At 38.9% G+C, this 22,327-nt stretch overlaps 1 protein-coding gene and 1 long non-coding RNA gene across 2 annotated transcripts in view; one reads left to right on the top strand and one right to left on the bottom strand.

Moving 5' to 3' along the window:
• LOC144658985 (uncharacterized) overlaps positions 1–6,337 on the top strand; it is a 38,208-nt gene extending 31,871 nt beyond the window's left edge. Inside the window, exon 3 of the long non-coding RNA XR_013571828.1 lies at positions 6,177–6,337. This is a non-coding gene — a long non-coding RNA (uncharacterized LOC144658985). The remainder of the gene's footprint in view (positions 1–6,176) is intronic.
• A 9,817-nt stretch (positions 6,338–16,154) lies between these two features.
• On the bottom strand, positions 16,155–20,506 carry LOC144657409 (steroid 17-alpha-hydroxylase/17,20 lyase-like). The gene is made up of 3 exons (XM_078517758.1): positions 20,298–20,506; positions 18,359–18,516; positions 16,155–17,622 (listed from the first exon to the last, which is right to left on the bottom strand). Exons 1-3 carry the CDS (start codon positions 20,504–20,506, stop codon positions 16,493–16,495), a joined length of 1,497 nt encoding a protein of 498 aa, XP_078373884.1. The 3' UTR covers positions 16,155–16,492.
• Positions 20,507–22,327: the final 1,821 nt, after the last annotated feature.

Raw genomic sequence — 22,327 nt, 5'->3', positions numbered from 1 at the left:
GTGTGTATTGAGCCCACGATTTCTCAGCAGTCTCCCACAAAAAGTCGTGACAAAAAAAGTCGTGACAAAAAAGTTGAAGTCGTGACAAAAAAGTTGAAGTGGTGCAGAAAAAGTAGAAGTCGTGACAAAAAAGTTGGAGTCGTGACAAAAAAGTTGAAGTTGTGCCAAAAAAAGTAGACGTAGTACCGAAAACTAAAAGTCGTTTTGACAAGCAATTTAGAAGTCTTTTTTGAAAAATGAAAGTCGTGAAAGGGAAGTTGAAGAGGATAAATAAGTGGCCCTAAATGGGCTCCGTACTAACAACAGTGATAGAGCTTGCTAGTGAAGTAATGAACATGCCATGCCATGGTGGGGCCCCTCCCTCCCACACGACTGCAATAGCAAGACCCAACGTGAAATCTTTATGGGCATCTATGCAGCGTTCAAGATTCCCCTCTTTAAAAAATGTTTTGAAAACTTTTTGATGTCACTTGTTGTCTACCATGCAGCTGTCTTGCAACATAATAAAATCGACCAGGCCTAAGCATTTCGCCATAGCACTGAGCTAGATATTCTTCAGTATGAAAGTCTTCTGGCTTTTCAGTGAATGCATGAAACTCATCTGGTGCTCTGTTATGCACTGCCCTGGCATTACTGTAGGTCTTTCGATCACCAAATTTGATCACCCTCTTCCTGACATTGTTCTGTCCATTATTGCTGGCTCTTTCATGTCCATCTTGTTGGTCTGCAGAGTTGTGAATTTCCATTACATTCCTACTTAGATACTCAGTGAAACCAACAGCATTCTTTCTTTCTCTTCTTCCCTGACTTGATTTAAAATTAATGATTTTACATCGGCATTATTGGGTGACTCTTCACATTCCAATGGTGATTAAATGGGAGAAGAAAAATTGCCATGTGACTTTGCATTGTGCTTGAGCAACAGCTCAGTCATTTCAAGCCGCTTTTTGATGATTGCTGTCATCAGTGGTGTAACACCACATCCTCAAGGCCTGTTAACTTCTGCACCAGAAACTAGAAGGCTCGTTGCTAATTTAACATCTTGTTCTTCCACAGCTATGTTAGGCACGTCCTTACCAACTTGTCGTCCACAGTGAGCCAGTTGCTCTGATTTTGTTTCAAGAACCAAGTACATTGCTGCAGAGTCTTGCCACTTGTGGATCTCCTTAGTTCCTCCATCATCCTCTCCGTCTTTTTTCTTTGAGATTGGCACACTTGTCTCTGAAAGTAGCTTTTCTTCTTTTACTTGTGATGGTGCACTCTTCTTCTGAATCAGATTTGCCACCATACAAACTTGCCTCATGACCATGGATATACTTATCATTACTAGAGTTTTCCAGACTTAGTTACAGCGAATGAGCTCTTGGCAGGACATTCCAAGCTTAGTTCCTATTATGCAATGATTGGCTTGAAAATTATGCAACAGTTTGCATAGCGTATAAACTCTTGGTAGGACTTTATAGCCTCAGATAGTGTGCCCTATATCGGTTGCCATGTTTCCTTGCTTGAACGTCCATCTCCATTCTTCTTGGCGCGATAACCTGGGGCGTTGGCTTGGTTGCTCCATCAGACACAGATGGTGGCGATCCTTGATTATCGGATGAGAAAATGCATCGAGGTTGCCTTCACTATTCTGGTAACTAATATAATTTAGAAAACAATTGGCAATTGGTTTGAGACGAGTTGAATTTCAGCCTGCTTGGAATGCTTTCTTTCAATGGTTTTGATCTGTCAATTAGCAGTTCTCTTACAAACACTGCATACTGCTCCTCTCCTAGAGTACCAATCTTGGGCATTGTGATACACATGGAGGTGTCGGCTTCTTGAGCAATGTTACAACACGTGTACTCGTCATTGTTGTAAGCAAATCAATCTCAATGAAGTTGAAGTAGTAATCTACCACTGCCAAATAATGCTTTCCTGCAATTTCAAATAAGTCAAGACCAATCTTCTGCCATGGTTCGTCACCATCACTGTGCTGCTTTAGAGGTTCTCGCAAGTTCTGCGGCTTCATTTGCTGGCAAGTTTCACACATATCAGCTATTTGCTTCATGTCACTGGCCATGTTGGGCCAATACACTGTTCCTCTGGCTCGACGCAACATACTTTCACAACCTAGGTGGGCGCTGTGCAGTCTTCTCTTGATTGAACGTCTCAGAGCCATGGGGATTACAACTGCTTCTCCTTTCACCAGAATACCATCCACAACACTTAAACAGTCACGTACATCAAAATACGGTAGTGCACACACAGGAGTTCCACGCTTGTCTGCTGGCCACCCTTCCAGCACTAATTTCATCACAGTTTGTAGACTAGCATCACATGAAATGGCTTCACGTATCTCATCAAGTCGCTTGCCTGGGATGTCACCAAACACATTGACATTCTTGATTCGAGCGCGTTCACCCTGGTCATTTCCACTATCACTATCATCTGGGTGAGCTCTACTCAGTGTGTCAGCGATGAGTAAGTCAGTACCCTTAACAAATACGAAATTGACATCGTACCTGTGATACTGCATCATAATGTCCTGAAGACGCTTAGGTGCTTGGTTCAAAGGCTTTCGTAATATGGCAGCGAGAGGTTTGCGATCATTCTCTACTTTTACGGGTCTGCCATGAGTGTACTGGTCAAATCTTTTCAGGCCATACAGAACAGATAGGGCTTCCTTTTTCCTTCCTTCTTTTTTTTTTCTTTCCTTGAGTGCTGCATTTAAAGGTTGCAGGTCAATGCATATGTGTAATTTGCCACTGGGCTTGTGAACAACAGCCATTTGACTGACCTACTCAGTTGGTTCAGTCACGGAATGAGCACATCCTTTTCTACCAGTCGATCCAATTCCTCCTTCACAGCATTTTTAATTGCAAGGAGAATTTTCCTACAAGAGAGCACTTTTGGTTGAGCATTTTCATCGATCCTAAGAGTGGCTTCTCCCAGATCACCGAGTTGAGGGGTCTTAATCTGAGAAATGAAACATTCCTCATTTATGATTATAAAACCAAGTTCCTGAATGGTTTTGAGACCTAGCAGGTTAGTAAAACCATTTTGTACCATAATGAACTTTACTTCTGACTCTGCACTAGTGCGGGGATTCACAACCTTTAGAACTGCTTCCCCTAGAGGAATCATGTTGGTTTTGTTCCACATATTCAGACAAACCGTTGTCGTGAACATTTGGTGTTTCTTTACATGCTTCTGACAAATAGTGTTGACGTCAGCGGCACTGTCCAGTTGAAATTTGACATCATGTTCATATACAGTTAAAGTAGCACTGACACTCTCTTCTTTATGGCTTACAGCCATGAGCCACTGATCATCATAATCATAATTATCACCTTGGGACTGTGAAACTGTATGTACTTTCTTGCACTTGGACTTAAAATGATTTCGACCTTTACACTTATCACATGTCTTTCCCCATGCAGGACATTTCTCTTTCTTTCTTTCATGCTCGAAACCACAGAAATGACAGTTAACTTTCATACCTTCATTGTCCTTCTTTGCATGTATGTGTCCACCTTCAGATTTCTTACTGTAAGGGACTCTTGGAACAGGTTTCTGGGATACTCTGTTCACTTTTGTTGCTGTTGTTGAGTTAGAAGGATTTGAGCTGTCTCTAAACTCCTTGACTTGCCTGCTGGATTGTTCATAAGCTCTACAAACTTTTACAGCTTTCTCGAGGGTCAAACCATCCACCCTAAGAAGTAACTCTTGAAATTTTCCAGTCACAGTAAACACAATCTTGTCTCTCATCATCCTGTCTTTCTCCTGGAGGTTGCAGGACGCCGCTCTTGTCTTGAGCTTGGTAAGGAATTTGTCAAACGGCTCTTGGTATGCAGTGTTCAAAAACCTATGCGACTCGAGGACTTCATTGTATCGGATTACAGTAATTCTCTAGGGCTTCCAGCACTTTAGCGGGCTTGTGTTTATCCTCGGCAGTTTCCCACACGATATTATCATACACTTCTAACACTTGAGGGCCTGCACAAGTCAAAATGATTGCGGTTTGTATCTTATCATCCTTCGCAGATGCACCAGAAGCGACCAAATAAACCTCCATTTGCCTCTTCCATCGCTTGTAATTCTCGGATACATTTCCCGAATTCACCTCTAGCGGGGGTGGAATTCTGAACTGTCCGGATTCTGACGTTGCCATTCGCTTAACTGGATCCCTAAGCTGCCACCATATTGATTTACTATGTGGGCGGACAATTAAGAGGCGAAGAATAAACTCAACAACAACGGTTTAATGGACAAGATTCGCCATTTCACATACGAGCACATGGTTCAACTACGACCGCACAGTATCACGGTTGAATGACGTACATGTAGGCATGCAATGCGTACTCTAAACTTTTGACATTGCAACATATAGTACAATTGGGCACATGCCTTTAAGTTTTAAACCATTGCAACGGGTGTCGGTAAAACGCCGACTCGGGGCCGGGGTCGGCGCCATTTTTTTTGGATTTTTTTTTTTTAAGTCACTGATTCAAAAGAAAATACAAAGTTTATATTAGCGTCTGGGGTATTTTGAGTCGAAAAAAAGCATTTACTTCTCAAATTCGCCACAAATCGTGATCCTTATAAGTTCAAAAGTATAACAGAAGAATTTCAATTAAGGTATAACAGGCAAAATATGAAATTTAACTTTAACGTATTGCTGGTTTTCACTGTCACGCAATCAAAAAGTAAATTCGAAACCATTCAACTACAGAAGCTATGAATTTCAAATATTATAGATGATAAATAGATAAACAGTTTCTCCAAGTTTCGGGTTGGTGCGGTGTACCGTTCGCGAGTTATTTTCCGAACCTTTCCACGCAAACTTATAAAGCTTAGTATGGAGATGCCATAACTGTGTCCTTCCGAGGGACACAGTAATGGCCGCCGTGATGTCAGAGAAACCATGTGGAACTCAATTCTGTTTACAACAGCGGCTATCCTTGGCTTTAGAGCTAGTACACTTTCACATAAACACCACTTATTATATCTGAAATATTCAATCTGCTAAAAATGGAAAGGGAAGGCCTTTTTTCAAACAAAACAGCCTTGTCACGGCACTCAGCTTGATGTCACATACGACGGATAATTCAAATATTCAAAATGCTCTGTTTTAAAAACAAATGACACTATCGATCTGGAAATTTGCAAAAATATATATTTTTAGTTTATTTTTCGCCTAATGACAACGAAAATTTAGCAGGCCTAGTGAATTTTGATTTCAGAATTTTATGACGTAACATGAAAACCAAGAATACATACAGTTTAGCCTACTTTGTTTACTTCTCTGTTATCGAATAATTTAAACCCGCTTTCAATGTTGCGCGCATAGCTATCTTTCTACGTCCATCTTTCCACATTATCTTTCGAATCAAAACCGATGGATACCCTTGTTGGTTTCACCCACAAGGTCAAAATGTCATGCTGGTAGGCTGTGATTGGCGGATTTCGATCTTTGTTGTTTGTTACAACAAACCGCTATGTACATGTATTTAAGAGCGACTTCCTCGTCAGCATAACCTCAATTAAAACGTCTTTCCGCATTTCGGTCACGCAAATTGAAGAGATTGCTCGATACCTTCACTTATATTTTAAACAATTACAGAATGTAGAAACTTAAAGATTGCGACACTTGTTTTAACAAGTCTCGCATTAAAATGCGAGCTTCGCGGTCTAAACAAAACAATTCTGCTTCCTTATTATTTAGATACGAAAAGCCGCTTTATTTTAACGATATAAATCTGAATTAATTTTCTCGATTTAATTTAAACCTGAAAAAGTTCATGCTATGTTGGCGAGGAGCTAGCGCTCAGAAAGAAGTCGGCAGAAAAATCTATTCACCAAGATAAACAATTTCACCTGTCGCCTGCTAGACCACGAATTTTTCTTTTATACTTTTGAACTTATAAGGATCAATATTCCCGGATATTCTGTGAAAGAAATCTTTTTTTTTTTCGACTCGAAATGCCCCACAGGCTAATATAAATTGTGTATATTTTTTTTTCTGGATCAGTGAATTTTTTAAAACAAAAATAAAAAATTGACCCCGACCCCGACCCCGAGTCGGCATTTTACCGACACCCCATTGCAACTCCAAATGGTCTCATTGCCAACTTATGAAAATGATTGTGCTGTGATTGTAAAAAAATTTTCTTCCTTTTTTTGTCTTTCAGGAATCATAACAGCGGGATGCAAGCAGAATCTGGGGAATACAGTCAACACCCGGGTATAAGAACCTAACATTTAAGAACCTGTTAGGCTAAAAATTCATTTTTAAGCCCTCTTCACATAAGAACCATTTAAGGCTAAAATTCTAAAACAGGTTCTTATTTTCAAAAAAAGAAAAAAAAATTTCCCAAAAATATAGAATTAAAAAATCTTTTCAAAAATTTATTTATAACACAGTCTGTACACATTTTATAGTTGCAGCATAGTTACACGATTTATTTGGGAATTAAAGTGAAGGTTACAGTATAGTTTTGATTTTAACAGAATCAGATTAAAATAGTATAGTATTTTGCTTACCGAAGCCTCCAAGAATACTATTATTGGACATTAAAGAGCAGATCATTTAAAAATCCTACTTTATTTCTTAAACGAAAGTTAAGAACCTAATTAAGAACCTAGTGAGCCTAATTTTACACTAAATACCATTTATATAAGAACCTGTTTAGGCTAACTTGAAAAAACCTAGGTTCTTATACGCGGGTTTTTACTGTACAACGAGCTGGCTATAAATTCTTTCAACCCTGCTAGGCACCCTTTGTGCTAGTATGGAGACCCCGCCAACCCACTGAGCTCCCTTCAGGAATGTGCTTCTCACCAAGCAAATTGAAGATATTAACAGTTCAATGAGTGCCGTCCACTCTTCAGTTGAGTGGCATGTCAATAATTTAAAGTTTCTTGATGTTAAGAAAAAATAAATGTAGGTTTGAGCGCAGTAGGAAAAATGTTAGCCTCCTACGCAGGCGTTCTTTGGGCTCGTCACGCGTTTCTCCCCCACGAACGTCTGCTCAACCGAGCTGCCACTTCCGTTCGCCGGCGGTTTGCCTTTGTTTTGAAGAAACCAATCAGCATCCGTCTATGGAACTCGACAGACGCGGCTCATCCGCTGGGCAATTTCCGCAAAACTATTCACGTCGAAAACTTACACGACTATAAACATTCGCGACATTTGTACGTATTTCTAGCAGGCGTTCGAAGTTGAATGGAGCCGCAAGTCTGTGGCCTCGGGTCTGCTTGTTTCCTGTTTGTAGATTTTGGCAATCTGTAATTTGCTTTGTGTTTTGCGTGAGCAGTTTGTTTTGGCTAATTTCTGTTTAAAAGACATGTTTGAAGCGGGGGGGGGGGGGGGGGGCACTTCCTATAAATGGGCTAATGGGGATGTGCCGCTGGATGGGGTCGCATTTTCACGACTGGACTGACTATAATGGGGTCGCCATTTCAAGCATTTTTTATAGGGTGACTAGAATGGGGTCACACTTTTCCGGGATTTTGGGAGAACGAAAATCTGGCAAGTTGTGATTTATGAACGGAAATATTCGCCGAAAAAAATGTTACCGTATTTATTGCTGTTGTTCAATATTTGACAAACAGCTCCCAGAAAGTGACTAAGTTGGGGTCGTAAAAATTAAATTTACCCAAAAGTGACTAAGATGGGGTCTATAATTGGCCATAGAATAAGACTAAAATGGGGTAGGGGTTCTGAGAGGCCAGCGGCACATACCCAACAAAAAATTACCCAAGTACCCCCCCCCCCCCCCCCCCCCGGGGTTTGAAGCACTCAAAATTTTCGTTCTGGAAGGGCAAGGTCTGAAACTTTGCGTGAGCTATTGGCTACTTGCATTTAAATATTTGTGACGGCGTCAGATGCGTTGCATCTTATTACGGATGAATATCTGTGACATATTTATTTTGGCCAGTCCGACTTCGCCTGATGCAAGCTTTACTTCGAGAAAGCTACAGGTTTGTTTTAGAGAGATTTCTGTGATGTATAACGCGTAAAGCTTATGTTTCCTGCACTATTTTGATCGAGCGTTTTGTCACTTTAGCGTGATGTTCAGCTTTTGGAGCGTTAAGGTCAAAGTCCCACTTTCCAGACATTGGAAGACGAGCCATGATTGGCTAACCGCCGGCGAACGGAAGTGGCAGCTCGGTTGAGCAGACGTTCGTGGGGGAGAAACGTGTGACGAGCCCAAAGAACGTCTGCGTAAAATGTATGCAGTTTCTGCCTTGCTCAGGAATGCCATTTTAATGATTGTGTGGAAACTCCACATCCACTTTTTTATCTCGATCCACCAAATGTGTCTGGTTAAATCTCTTAAAATATCTACCTTATTGTTACTTATTTTCGCGGGACTTATTTTTCGCGATTTTTTTAAAATCGCGAAATTAAAGACCCGCGAAAATTAATTTTAGACGATTTCTATTGTATTTGTTATACGTATTTTTGACCAAAACGCGAAAATTAAGTCTCGCGAAATATTCCCGTTCCATTTTCGCGAAATTAAGTTCCCGCGAAAATAAGTAACAATAAGGTACTTCTAACAAACTGTGAAAATTAAGAACATCCGTAATGTTAAACTTGTGGAATAAACAATTGACAAACGTCTTAACAGGTAGTTGTGCATTTCCGTTTGAATTTACAAGTATAACCTGCAATGCAAGCACAACCTGACTTCAAGAAAATTAAGGGAAAAGTACTAGATATGTTGGGTGTTCGTTAGAACGATTTTCCTCGGACCGTGAAACAGTTACTGTACAAGTATATACTGTTACGCAAAATTAGTTGCTGCTAGTCAAGGGACGGCTAAGGTTTATCAGCTTCTATTCCCAAAAGGAGATAAGTCTAAATCAAAACACAGGAAAAACAACACAAAATGGACAAGCACAAATATACAGTGAACGTGTAGTTTATTTTTCCTTTATTACTGATTCTCGAGTCATGTTACAACAGCGGAAATGCACATGTATATGATACTTGTTGCGACATTAATTTTTACCACCTCGTGTAATTCTTTGGGAAAATTTCTTCACAGAAGTTACAAAAACTGCCTTGTTGGTCAGTGGAAATACTTTTAAAGCAGTAAGGACTCTCGCGCGGGTTTACATGCTGTATGGTCGAGAGTTGTTGCGAATATCTATTCTCTTCCATACTTTTGAAAACATTTACATTTGTTGCACTTTTCTCTGGCTTATGAAAAGAAATTAGCTTTCTCTGCATCGTTTTCTTCGACGGTCTTGATAATATCTCTCAATGCTGCTGTTTCAACTGGCATACTCGCCAGTTGTTAGATTCTTTCTGCGGAATTTGCCGTGGTGGTTTTGGTGAAGCATTTCTCGTCATCGTCCGGGCCTGTAAGTCGATGATTCTTAGATTCTCCGCTTCACCTGCTGCATTGTGAGTGTGCTCAACTTCCAGATCGTTAGACGAGTCCAAGATTTCTTTAACGACTGCATCCATATCCCCTTGTGCTCGAGCAAGAAGGGAGGTTAATTTTACCTCATTTGCGAATAGCAAGACCTTTTTCAAGTTTTCCAACTTCTGAGTAAAGTGCTGCTGAGTCGAAACAACTGGCTAAAGGGACGGATGTGCTTGAGTCGTTGGGGAGAAAGTAGTGACTGTCGCAGTGCTTGACGTGCTGAGGTGTCTCTCTCGTCTGGGCTGTCTTTGGTGCATCTGAATTGCCGTTTTTAACACGGTCACCGGGTTGAGGTCTTTCACTGTGGCGGCGATTTCTTGTGAATACGAATTAATGCTGTTGTGTAGGTGTTGCTGTTTCTCAAGCTGCTCCTGTTGTTTAGCTGAAATTGTAATTAAATTACAATATTTTTCAATTTTATACTAGGGAATTAGGTCTAATCTTACACAGACAATATTAAAACTATTTTGAACACAGACAAGTATGCAAATAAAAATAGGCTGGGCTATAGCCTATGTACATGCCGTTTAATCATTTCTTTACTGGGGGTCTCCAAAACCGTGCCGTAAAACCGCAAGATATCCTCTTAAATACCGCAAACCTAACCTGCGATCAGGCCAAATTTTTAAATTACGCTCTTTATATTCTCTTACGGGATTTTTCGCGCGACCACAAAAAGACAGAGAGTAAATGAGAGCGCGACATAATTCGCCTGATCGCAGGTTACCGAAAACCGCACTGAAACTTGCGCAAAATTCCTTCTTTTACTAACATAATGTAAGGAAAATTCCCTCACCGAAATACCGTACAAAATGAAACCGCAATCCCGCAGTTGTGAATCGAAAATACCGTAAAACCGTAAGAAAAATCGCTCAGAACTGTAATCCCGCAAAACCCAATGTCCCCCTCCGTTACATAGCCTGTTCCATCTATAGCATCAATAGCGAAACTGTTCATAAGGCTCCGCATCACTCGAAAGAAATGCATTCACGTGGCTCAGGAAAGGATGACACCCTACAATCTCCGTTGTCGTCAATTTTTTTCAATGGCAAAGGACTGTTGACCCAGATAAAGTTTATTTTTTCGACGAGACACACTTTAATTGCGAGACTGATGAGCGTGAGTATGGAAGGACAGACTCAGGATTTGCATGTCCGGTCCTTCGTCGGAAAAGCAGAACACGAGCTGGAAAGTTTTCCACTCTAGGTGTTTGTGGATTTAATTAGGGAGTCTTGCATGGCAATTCCAGTTGAAGGAAATTTCACAGCAGATCTGATAACTGATGTAATAAAGAACCAAGTACTGCCACTCTTGCCCGCGAACAGTTATTTGGTGGCTGATAATGCAAGTGTACATAATGAAATCGTATAATGCATAATTTTAGCTAGAAAGAACATTACTCTTTTTACTGCCAGACTATAGTTATTACTTGAATCCCATCGAAATGGACTTTGGACAAGCAAAAGTAATTGCTCGTTTCACCCCTGGTTTCTTGAAAGAAAATACCATGTTGGAAATTGTGAGCGCATTTGAACAAATCAGCCTCTTAAACGTAAGATACTTTTACCAACGATCTTGGAGAGTGCTTCTGTAGTGTCAAAGCAATGAACTCAAGCAAGCTGGACCAGTTATTATTTTATTAACGTAATCCTGAACAGTTCTGAATTACAATAAACTTGTGAGTTTTTAGACAAAGGTGTTTGTTGTCATGAATAGACCTAGTCATTAGACCTATTGATAGGCTTTAGTCTGATCTAAAGATTAGACTAGACTAATACACTTTAAAAAAAAAAAAAATAGATACTATTATACACTAACTGCTAGAAACTGTTTCATCTTCCGACGAAAATCGCTCTACCATAATTATCTTAAAAGTATGTAATATCACAACAAAGTTCTCTAGATTATGACTTGCTGGAAGATGAAAACATTGTAAACTGAATTACTCGTTAAAGCAATGTTTAACATAATAACGTTGCACTCTTTCTATTCTGGCATTTCGTGAAATAAGCTGGCTATAAGTTGGCTTGCTGCTTCTGGGATACCATTAACATAGTCGGCATCTGCTGTTGCTGTAGCTGTTGTTGTTGGTTCTGTTGCTGAAGTTTGTGCTGAAACATGGAAATCATCTGCTGTCGTTGCTTCTGTTGCTCAGTTAAAAGCGACTGCTCGCTTTTTAGTCACGGAACATCCCTCTGTGACACTGTGAATTCTGGATGAGTATTTAGATTGCTCGCTATTTGGGTCCATACCGATAGGGAACTCAATGGGGAACTCAAACGCGAGCTCAATCAGGGAACACAATGAGGGAACTCAATAGCGAAAACAATGAGCAACGCAATGAGGGAACTAAAACGGGAACTCAATGATGGTACTCAATAGGGAACCTTAAAGGGGATCTCAAAAGAGAACTCAAAAGGGTCCTAAATATGGAACTCAAAAGGCAAGTCAATGAAGGAACTCAATAGAGAACTCGAAGGGAACTCATTGTCTTCGAGGGACCTTAAATGGGATCTCAAACGAGAACTCAAAAGGAAACTCAATGTGTTCAAGGGAAATCAAAAGGAAGTTCAAAAGAAAACTCGATGAGGGAACACAGTGAAGAACTTAATGAGTAACCCAATAGGGAACTCAATGAGGGAACGCAATAAAGGTAGGAAACTCAATGAGGGAACTGAAAACGGAACTTAATGATGGAACCTAAAAGGGAACTAAATACAGAACGCAAAGGGAACGTGATATCTTAGAGGGAACTCATTGAGGGGACTCAGTGGGGAATTCAAAAGGGAACTCAAATAGGGAACGCAATGAGGGAACTCAATGAAGGAACTCTTAAGGGAACTCAATGAGGAAACTGAAAAAAAAAAAGCCAATGTGGGAATTTAAAAGGCAACTCAAAAGGGAACTCACTGAGAGAGAACTCAATAGGGATCTCAATGAGGGAAATAAATGGGGAACTCAAAAGGGAACTCAAAAAAGGAACTTAAAGGGAACTCAATGAGGAACTCAAAAGGAAGCTCAATGAGGGACTCAAAAGAAACTCAATAAGGCAACTCAATGAGGACCTCAAAGGGTAACTTAAAAAGGAACTCAATAGAGAACTTAAAACAAAACTCAATGAGGGAACTTAATCGTTAACTCAATAGGGAACTAAAAAGGGAACCCAGTAGGGAAGTGAAGAGAGAAATCAATAAGGGAACTCAATGGTGGTGGTGGTGATGTTAAACACGGACTCGCAGTCTAATTGTTTAATATAAATCGTTTCCTGTCGTTTCCTGTTAAATATATTCCTGTTAAATATTTCCTGTTAAATACAATGTTCCTTGTTAAATATAAATCGTTTCCTGTTGTTTCCTGTTAAATATAAATCTTTTCCTACTAAAACATCTAGAATCCAAGATGGCGGAACATGCCTGACGAGGCTGAGATTTCAGCGAAATTTATAGCAGTAAACAAAGATATTTTTAATATTTTAACTCCAAAATCGTGCGTTTAAAGAATAGCAAAGACAGAGAATGTCAAGAAATTACCGAAGTTTATCTAATTCTTTTATCTTTTCGACGAAAGAACTTTCTGAAGCATGTGTTTGATCATTACATAACATTTGCTTGGGTGTGGCACCAACTAGTCCCCTTGTTCTATTATTTGACCTGTGCTAGTGTACTATAGTGCGTCAATAGATTTCGTAGTGCGATGTATTATAGTTTCGTCCACTTGAAAGTAAGCGTACAAGATTAAATAAGATAAGATAAGATAAGATAAGATAAGATAAGATAAGATAAGATAAGATAAGATAAGATAATAAGAAAAGATGATAAGATAAGATGATAAGATGAGATGAGATGAGATGAGATGAGATGATGAGATGATATGATAAGATAAGATAAGATAAGTTATTTAATGTCAAGAAAAACACAGGGAGTAGTCGCCCAGTCTCCCGAGCGGGAGGTTCATGATAACAGTGTTGACAATACTAAAATATAAAAATATTTAACTACTATATATTAAAAAAAATACAATATTATCATATTATTAAAATCTTAAAAAATACGCGATAAAAATACAAAATGTCGGTAAAAGAATCATTAAAAACAAGAACTGCATTGGCAGCCACCAAAGTTAGTTACATTTGGTACGTTTGGTACATTTTTGGCAGCCGGCGGTAGCTGATTCCAAATTCTAGAGATAACATAAGAATACGAGGCGTGGAAGAATCTACTATTGTAAGGGTATTGTTCCACGTTTAGCCCGCTACTTCTAAGATTGTATGGGGTGACCCGGCCGCGCTAAGGTGCAGGATTGCGGTTTATCAAAATCTCATGATAGAATATCATTAGTTTGATAACTGATATTTTGATATCTCAGTGATATTTTTGTGATAACTGCATGATAATATCAAAAAATATTTTTCCGTTTTAAATATCAAAAATATCATTATCATATCATATTTACATGATAGTTGCTAGAATACTTTTTGTTATCAAATTTTTAAATTATCATTATCAAGGTATCACTATCAAGTTAGAATCATATCATGTATCACTATCATTTTCAAATCTCACTCAAGCAATAACAGACACAATGATTTTATGATAATATCAAAATTGTCCACAAAACTACATAGTCACATTGCTATTTACTCCTTTTAGACACGGCAAGATTAACTTTCGTAACACCCGATTTTGGCTTTTTTTAACTCACTCTTTGGCCTTTTAATGACTGTCATTCACAAACCAGAAAATATTTAGTTTGTACTGCGTCATTTTTCTTGCAACTTTCAAATACGTATTTAGTAAGATGCGGGTAAGATTTACGTATTGGGATTGTCTGGGGTTAATGTAAGTTAATCGTTTAAAATTAGGGTTAGAGTTCAGAGGCAATGTTATTCAGGGTTAGCGTTTGAGTAAGGGTTAGGGTTAGGTTAGGGAGGTTAGGGTTAAGGTTAGGTTAGGGTTAGGAATAGAGTTAGGTTAGGTTAGGGTTAGGTTAGGTTAGGTTAGGTTAGGCTAGGCTAGGCAAGGTTAGGTTAGGGTTAGGGTTAGGGTTAGGGTTAGGGTTTAGGGTAAGTGCAGTATTCTGATAAAATCATGATTTATCATTTTATCACTGAGAGGAGAAGAAAAGTTAGTTAATTAAATATTCTGATAATATCATGATAAATCACTCTATCACTGGGAGGAGAAGTAAAGTTAGTTAATTAAATATTCTGATAATATCATGATTTATCACTCTATCACTAGGAGGAGACGAAATACTACTTAATTAAATATTCTGATAATATCATGATAAATCACTCTATCACTGGGAGGAGAAGAAATACTACTTAATTGAATATTCTGATAATATCATGATTTATCACTATATCACTGAGAGTAGAAGAAATACTATTTAATTAAATATTGTGATAATATCATGATTTATCACTATATCACTGGGAGGAGAAATAAAGTTAGTTAATTAAATATTCTGATAATATCATGATTTATCACTCTATCACTGGGAGGAGAAAAAAAACCACTTAATTAAATATTCTGATAATATCATAATTTATCACTATATCACTGGGAGTAGAAGAAATACTACTTAATTAAATATTCTGATAATATCATGATTTATCACTATATCACTGGGAGGAGACGAAATACTACTTAATTAAATATTCTGATAATATCATGATTTATCACTATATCACTGAGAGGAGAAGAAATACTACTTAATTAAATATTCTGATATATCATGATTTATCACTATATCACTGGGAGGAGAAATAAAGTTAGTTAATTAAATATTCTGATAATATCATGATTTATCACTCTATCACTGAAAATCTATTGGTGTAGAAATAAAGTTAGTTAATTAAATATTCTGATAATATCATGATTAATCACTATATCACTGGGAGTAGAAGAAATACTACTTAATTAAATATTCTGATAATATCATGATTTATCACTATATCACTGGGAGGAGAAATAAAGTTAGTTAATTAAATATTCTGATAATATCATGATAACATATCTGTATAATCAGAGAAAACCCCATTGCGGAATATCAAAAAATCAACCCCTTATATCACCAAAGATATATTATGATAATAGCACTATCCCTTAGAAGAAACATATAGAAAAAAACGTGATATATCATAATTGATTATTAGTCCTGATATAATTAATGATAATACGCAATACTGCACCTCTCTCCCCGGCCGGGGCTTGAATAAGTTGGTAATATAACATGGGCCATTTTCTTTAAAACACTTAATAAATATTATTAGAGATTGTTCAATACGTCTATGTTCAAGCGTTCTCATGCCCAGCAGTTTGAGTGATGACTCATAATTAGAAGTTTTCCCCGTGTTCTTTACTGTTCGTAGTCCGTAGTAGTTAGCGTCTTCCATTTTTTTGTTGAGCGGTTTACCTATACCAATCAATAAAGAATTACAATACTCAAAATGCGGTAGTATAAAGCTCCTGTATAAAGGTATCTGTGGGCACTAAGCGCTTGAGGCGACAAATTGCGGCAATCTTAGCGTATACTCTTTTCAGCATTACATTTGTGTGTTCTTTGAAAGATACCTTATTGTCCAGACATATTCCAAGGATCTTTAAATGCTCTTTGATATCGATAGAAGTTCCATCAAATTCTAAATCGTAATTGACGACTCCAGTAGATCTCGCCTGTGCCCGCCCTTTTCAGAGCGAGACGATAGCTGACACCCCACTCTAGTAGAATCATCAACTCTGAACTGTTGTTTTTTTTTTTTTTATAAATAATCGTTTGCCAGTTCTTGAGACATACATATTTGTAGCTTTGAAGGAAGGGCTTCCGCTATACAAATATTTCAATGGGAGCAATTTCAATGGGAACGCAAAACTCCAACTGAGTCAAGCAAAAGCAGCTTTGGCCCGAATAAACGTTTGATCCTCTGAAAATATATTGTTACTGAAAAGAATTATAAAGTACTGTAGCTTATGTCACAGGCTATTCACTTGCCAACGCGTTTCCAAATGTTTCATGGTGGTTCGTCACTTACGTTTCATGGCACGTATCTTGTACGCAGCAGGAAACTATGTAATACCAAAAACTCCCTTCAAGCGAGGAGGACTTTCGTCTTCTTCAGCCACAAAAGTGAATCTCTGAAGAATCCACGAAAGAAACAAGAATAGCTTTACTTTGGCCAGAGGCTCGCCAGCGCAGACCCGGCGTCCAGCACCAAAAGGGTAGAAATTGCCCTGTTTGGTGATCAACTTGCCATCCTCGTCAATATGACGGTACGGGTTAAACACGGTGGGGTTTTCCCAGCATTTGGGATCCAGGTGAACAGCCTCTGTGTCAGCGAACACGATGGTATCTTTAGGAACACGGTAGCCACAGAGTGTCGTATCGACGAGCGTAAAGTGAGGCACTGCAAGGGGTACCACGTTTCCAACTCTTAGAGTTTCCATAATAGTTGCTTGAAGAAGTGGCAAATTGGAGCGGTCGTGCAAAGAGGGTTTCCGTCCGCCAACTACCTCATCTAGCTGACTTTGAATGTCATCTTGGTACTTTGGATAGTTAACCAAGAAGGCTATCGCCCATTTCATTGTGGTACTTGTAGTCTCGTAGCCAGCACCAAACATTTCTTCGATGTCGTTGACGAAGTAGTCATCAGAGAGGAGAATGTTTTTTTCATCATCGCTATTACTTTCGGCTTCATATCTGGCAAGAAGGAGGCCTGAGATCAAAGATTCTACAGGTTGTTTGGGATCAAAATGCTCTTCTTTTTGTCTCAAAAAGATACGAATGATCTCGTGCATTTTTAACATAGGCTGAATAAAACGATCATAAGCTTTGATGGGCAGATACTGCGCCCATGGAAAGAAGTTTAGAACACTGACCAACTGAGCATTGTCAGTATCTTCCATGAAGTCAACGTTAAGCTTTAAAAGCTTGTTTAAATGCGGGTGCGTTGTGTCGTAACCTTCTCCAAAAGTGATTCCACAAATAACATCAGCAACGGCACGCTGTAAGCAATAAGCGGGATCAAAAGGCTTCCCATCTTGTTCTTCCATGAACTGAACCAGTTTCTCAGCTTGTGTTGCAACCCGGCTTTCTATGAGAGGAATGTTCGAGAGATACTGTCGCAAGGCTGTTGTAAAGAGTTTACGATGAAATTTCCACGAAGGACCATCGCTACTGAATGCGATATCTTTACCTCCTGGAATACAAAAGGGACATCTTATTAGAAAAAAGCCGGACATTTCATTCGAGCGTAGGCTGTAAACTGTTGATGAAATACGATTTAAAAGAACTACAGTGGTAATTATACATTAACGGCTTTATTTTCCATGGTGGCTTTAGTAACTGATTTAGGGTGGTGTATCATATACAATCTTTGTTTAGAGATACCGTTTCACTAGATTACGGTCACTTGGTTCCATGGTCACATCGTTCCCTGCAAGATCATTCCGCTTTTATATTGACGAGAAAATCTTGTTCGAGGAAAATGTGAAGAAACCCTCGCTTGATGTTATTTAAATGAGTGGATACGTTTGAATGCGTTACGGGCTCGATGATTCTGCATCAGAACGGCTTCAGCATCATTAACTATTTCTTCGTGGAATGGTCTGAATATTTTCTGGAACGATTTGGCGTGGAACGAGCACTCATCACACTACAGGCAATTGTTTTGCATTATCAAGCTATAAATCTTTTCTGCAAAGGGCAATCTGTTCCTGTATCAATGTTTACAAAGGTACTCATCGGGCGTAGAAAGGACTTCACAATGACTTTATGCAAAATGCCAGTTTTTTAAGGAAAATTCTCTGGTCAACTGAAATGATAAGCTATCTTCGTATACACCTTTATTTGGCTGCGAAAGACATTAATGATTGGCTAAAAAGACTAACTAATCTCATCAGAAACCCACTGTACAATATACTTTTTAAACCTACCTAGAGTAATTTCCTTGTAAGAATGTGTTAATGGTCTTCCTGCATAATCAGTGGATTTGAGTACAAGCATCTCTTTAATGGCCTCGGGTGTCGACGCCATAACGAACTTGTAGCTTCCAAGTTTCAGCGAGAAAACACGGCCATAGTTTTCTCTAAGACTGAAAATTATAATAATCACGATCATTTTGTATTGCTGTAAGAGTCTACTGATAAAAATGGAGTGCATTAAATGTTAGTTATGTCCACAACTGCTTGCTATTTCGCTGTCAAAATCATTACTACAGTTCTTAATCTATATCGCCTGATAATTAAGACCTTGTTTTGCAGCCCATAGCAGCTAACAATGTAATTATGTGAAATCTTTTTGAAGCGTTCTATCGGCTTCTTTTCGAAAGGGAGTTTTTAATGTCGCTTCTGTCATTGTACAATTAAGCATACTGAGTTTTTGTTCCTCGAGTTGATGTTTACAACAACGTGTGTGTTTAAATCTATGAATCAAATTATCATAATTCTCAACGTTGCAACGCACGGCCACAAAGCCGAAACAATAACATGATTAAAGTTTTCGCGTACAAGTTTTCGGTTACAGACATCCTACCAGTAGACCGCATATTTAAAATTCAAAATGGCCACTACAAACAAAAAGACGCATTGATAGCTGTCAAGATTATCTTTTACTCGTCCTCCGACTTGATGTGAGGGCCCCTTGTGATGACAATAGAGACTTCTTGTCAGTTGTTTTCTGAAAACCTCCGTTACAAAACTTCGGACCAACTTTCGGAATTGTGTTAGCCAATCAGAACTGATAGTTTTTTTTTTCAAGCGTGTTCGTCCATGCATCTGAAAATGCATGATGTGTTGTTTTCAGTAAACAAAATAAAAGCCATCACGTAACATTCCTTAGGTATCTGATTTTTTATAAGAGATTTGAATGACGATAACTACGCGCAGACCATACCACACGAGGATATCGTGTAAATTGAGAAATTAAAAGAAAACAGACGATTTAAAAAAAAATGCACCTACTTGGAAAACAGTGTTATGTTTAATGAAGTGTGCACGTCAAATGCAAATCTTAGCTTAGGAATTTAAACATGGGTACACCATGGCGATTATCTTTGATGTATTTTTTTGCCCAAAATGTTTCTTTGACTGCAACTGAAAGAGTATTCGAAAACGCACACGAAGACTTATGTTGCTTGTAGTCTAAGAAGGCATGTAGGCAAAGATAGGTCCAACTGGGATAATTCATGAACGTTTCGCAGATGTACGCTATGATTTTAGTTTATTGCTTAATAAATCGAGAGCTCATTGAAGGCTAGTTAACTCAGGAACATGGGCTTATTGAAACTTTAATTTTTAATCGAACCCTTTAACGACGTTAATCTGTTCGTTAAAAAGTCATTATTTACATTGAAATGAAAATTGTTCATGAATATTTGTTCTGATAAGGTATTGAAAAATTCTGCCGAAAGAATTCAGCATTTTCGTCCACATCACCCTACAAAAAATAATTTTAATGCAGCAGACATCTGTGCCGAGCAGAACAAGAGCAAATTTGTGCGCAGGACACGCGATTCTTGTGCTTTGCCGGCAGGCAGAAGATGACAATTTACGATGAGAGTTTATCCAAGCGTAGTTCTAATGCAAAAATACTTAATGAACTTGTAAAAATTCGTATTTTTTGTGCGCTAGCCTGATCACGCTTGAGACAACTCTACAGTTATGGTGGATTTCCACTGACGCGTATTTTTTTACGTGCGTGAAAAAATTAGAGACAATGTATGAACGGCTTGCGTACACGTTTACACAAGCCGTTCATATATTGTCTCTAATTTTTTCACGCACGTAAAAAATTACGCGTCAGTGGAAATCCACCATTACGCAAATGAAAATTACCAGATGTAATTAAAGAGTGGCATCTTATTTACGTACTGACCTTTTAAAAGCATCAGTAAGTTTCTCCGCTTTGAAGTCGAGGGAAAATGCATTCCCTAAGACAGGGATAGTCGTAAAGCGTGGACCAGGCGGCATGTTCCTGAACTCGTAGAGCACCATTAGGTAATGCAACATCAACAGCAGAAGCAACAGCAATATAACATTGCCAAAGCTAAGACAATCGTAAATCGTGGCAAACACAGACGCCATGTTAATAAGTACCGATTAGCGTAACCTCCTGTGCAGGCGTTCTTTTGGCTCGTTGCACAATTGTGAGTGACAGGCCAAAAGAACGCCTTAGGAGGCTGCGATAAACAATACTGACAGCAAAGTGATTGGGTCACTGATGCGTGATTAATGTGATACGCTGTCTTAGTGCATAAGACAATCTTGGTAAGACAATGTCACGAACATAGTGGCAAGCACCGTTGACATGTTCAGAGATTATAAGCGGTATTGACCAAAGCGGTTAGTTTAAAAGTGTGTGATTAATGTAATAGCATGTTGTACTGCATTTAAAAATACTGTCAGCGATTTGATTGGTCAATGCCTGTGATCTGTTAGAGAGCAGACTAATAGATGAAGTCACTGAGTAGCGTGACTCACGCTTGTGAGAGCCACCTTAACTTTTCAAAAATTTTAGGTGGCTATGCAACCGCATTATAGAATTTTCTTAAACTTGCAAAAAGTTGTATCTAAAAATGTTGATCATTTCTCAATAATACAAATGGGGGTCACCGAGCTAAGTACTTAAAACCAAAATTAAGGGTGTTTTAACAGGTTATACTGTTGCTATGGTAAGCAGTGACGTCAATAAAAAAACAAAATGTATTGACCAATCATTTGGCATTAATTTGATACCATTATTGTGGCATCAACTGATAAAGATTTGTAGTACTTACCCGTCAAAGGATAAGATCCTTAAAGTGCTGAAAACCGATACCGAAAAGGATGAGCGCGCGAAATAAACCAAACAAACTAAAAAATCCATGTTTAGGCCCCTAGGGGCACGTGTTCCGAGCTTGAAGATCAACCGCCTTTCCTCACATTGTCTTTGTCGTCTTGCCGTTCACCTTGCTTACCTTTTATATCACTCTTGTTGTGGTCAGGAAGATTGAAGTGTTCGGCAACAAAGAATCCTTCTTTTTGGTAGCAAAGGTTCTGATGGAAGCTTTCCACAGAACAGATTACTGAAACGGTCCGTATTAAAGCCTGCAGCCAGATTTTCCAATGTAGATTACGTGACAGCGCTGACAGACGAGATTCACCTCGAATAAACTACGCCAGCCGCAGTGCAGTCGAACACGAACACTCTCGCTAATGGAAGTGACCATTGCCGTTCTCTCGTGTAGTCGCACGTGCGGCACCTGCGGGTCGTTCAACAGGGAAGAAGTTAAATCAACTGCTTCTTATACTTCACTTTCTTTGATCCATATAACATTAAAGGGATACTTTCACGTCTGTTACCAGTTTCACTTCTACGAATACCGTGAGTCGAAGCTCTCTTAACGGACACTCTCGTAAGCGGACAGCTCTACTTACAGCCGCCTTGTTTTAAACCCCGTTTTAACTCCCATACAAACTCTGCACTTTTACATTCTCGTAAGCGGACTTTCCCGTAAGCGACTGCGGACACTTTCAGAGATTACGACTTATACTTTTTCTTTGTTTGTAAGCTCACGTAACCGGACACCCCAAAAAATCCTAAAAACAACCTCTGTACCTTGTTTTTATCAATCAAATTCACATCGCCTTTCGTCACAATGATTTTACAGTAATTACAATACCATATTTCAGTGTTTGTTTTGTCGTCACCCACGTCGGTCCGATTATTGTTAGCTGGGCAAGCTCCCATAAGCGGCCATCTATTTCCTACACCTCTAATGGCCGCTTACGAGAACCATTCTCGTAAGCGGCCAGCTCCAGTTACGGACTTTTTTTTCGCGTCCCGAGGGTGTCCGCTTACGAGAGCTTTTACTGTACTGTAGTGGTCCAATTTTGTTAAAAATCACCATGCAAGTGTACTGAAGT

Source organism: Oculina patagonica, chromosome 6, assembly GCF_052425735.1.
Source record: "Oculina patagonica isolate OP01 chromosome 6, crgOcupat, whole genome shotgun sequence".
NCBI lineage: Eukaryota > Metazoa > Cnidaria > Anthozoa > Scleractinia > Oculinidae > Oculina > Oculina patagonica.
The sequence above is the reverse complement of the archived record's forward strand: the minus strand, read 5'-3'. Positions and strand labels throughout refer to the sequence as shown.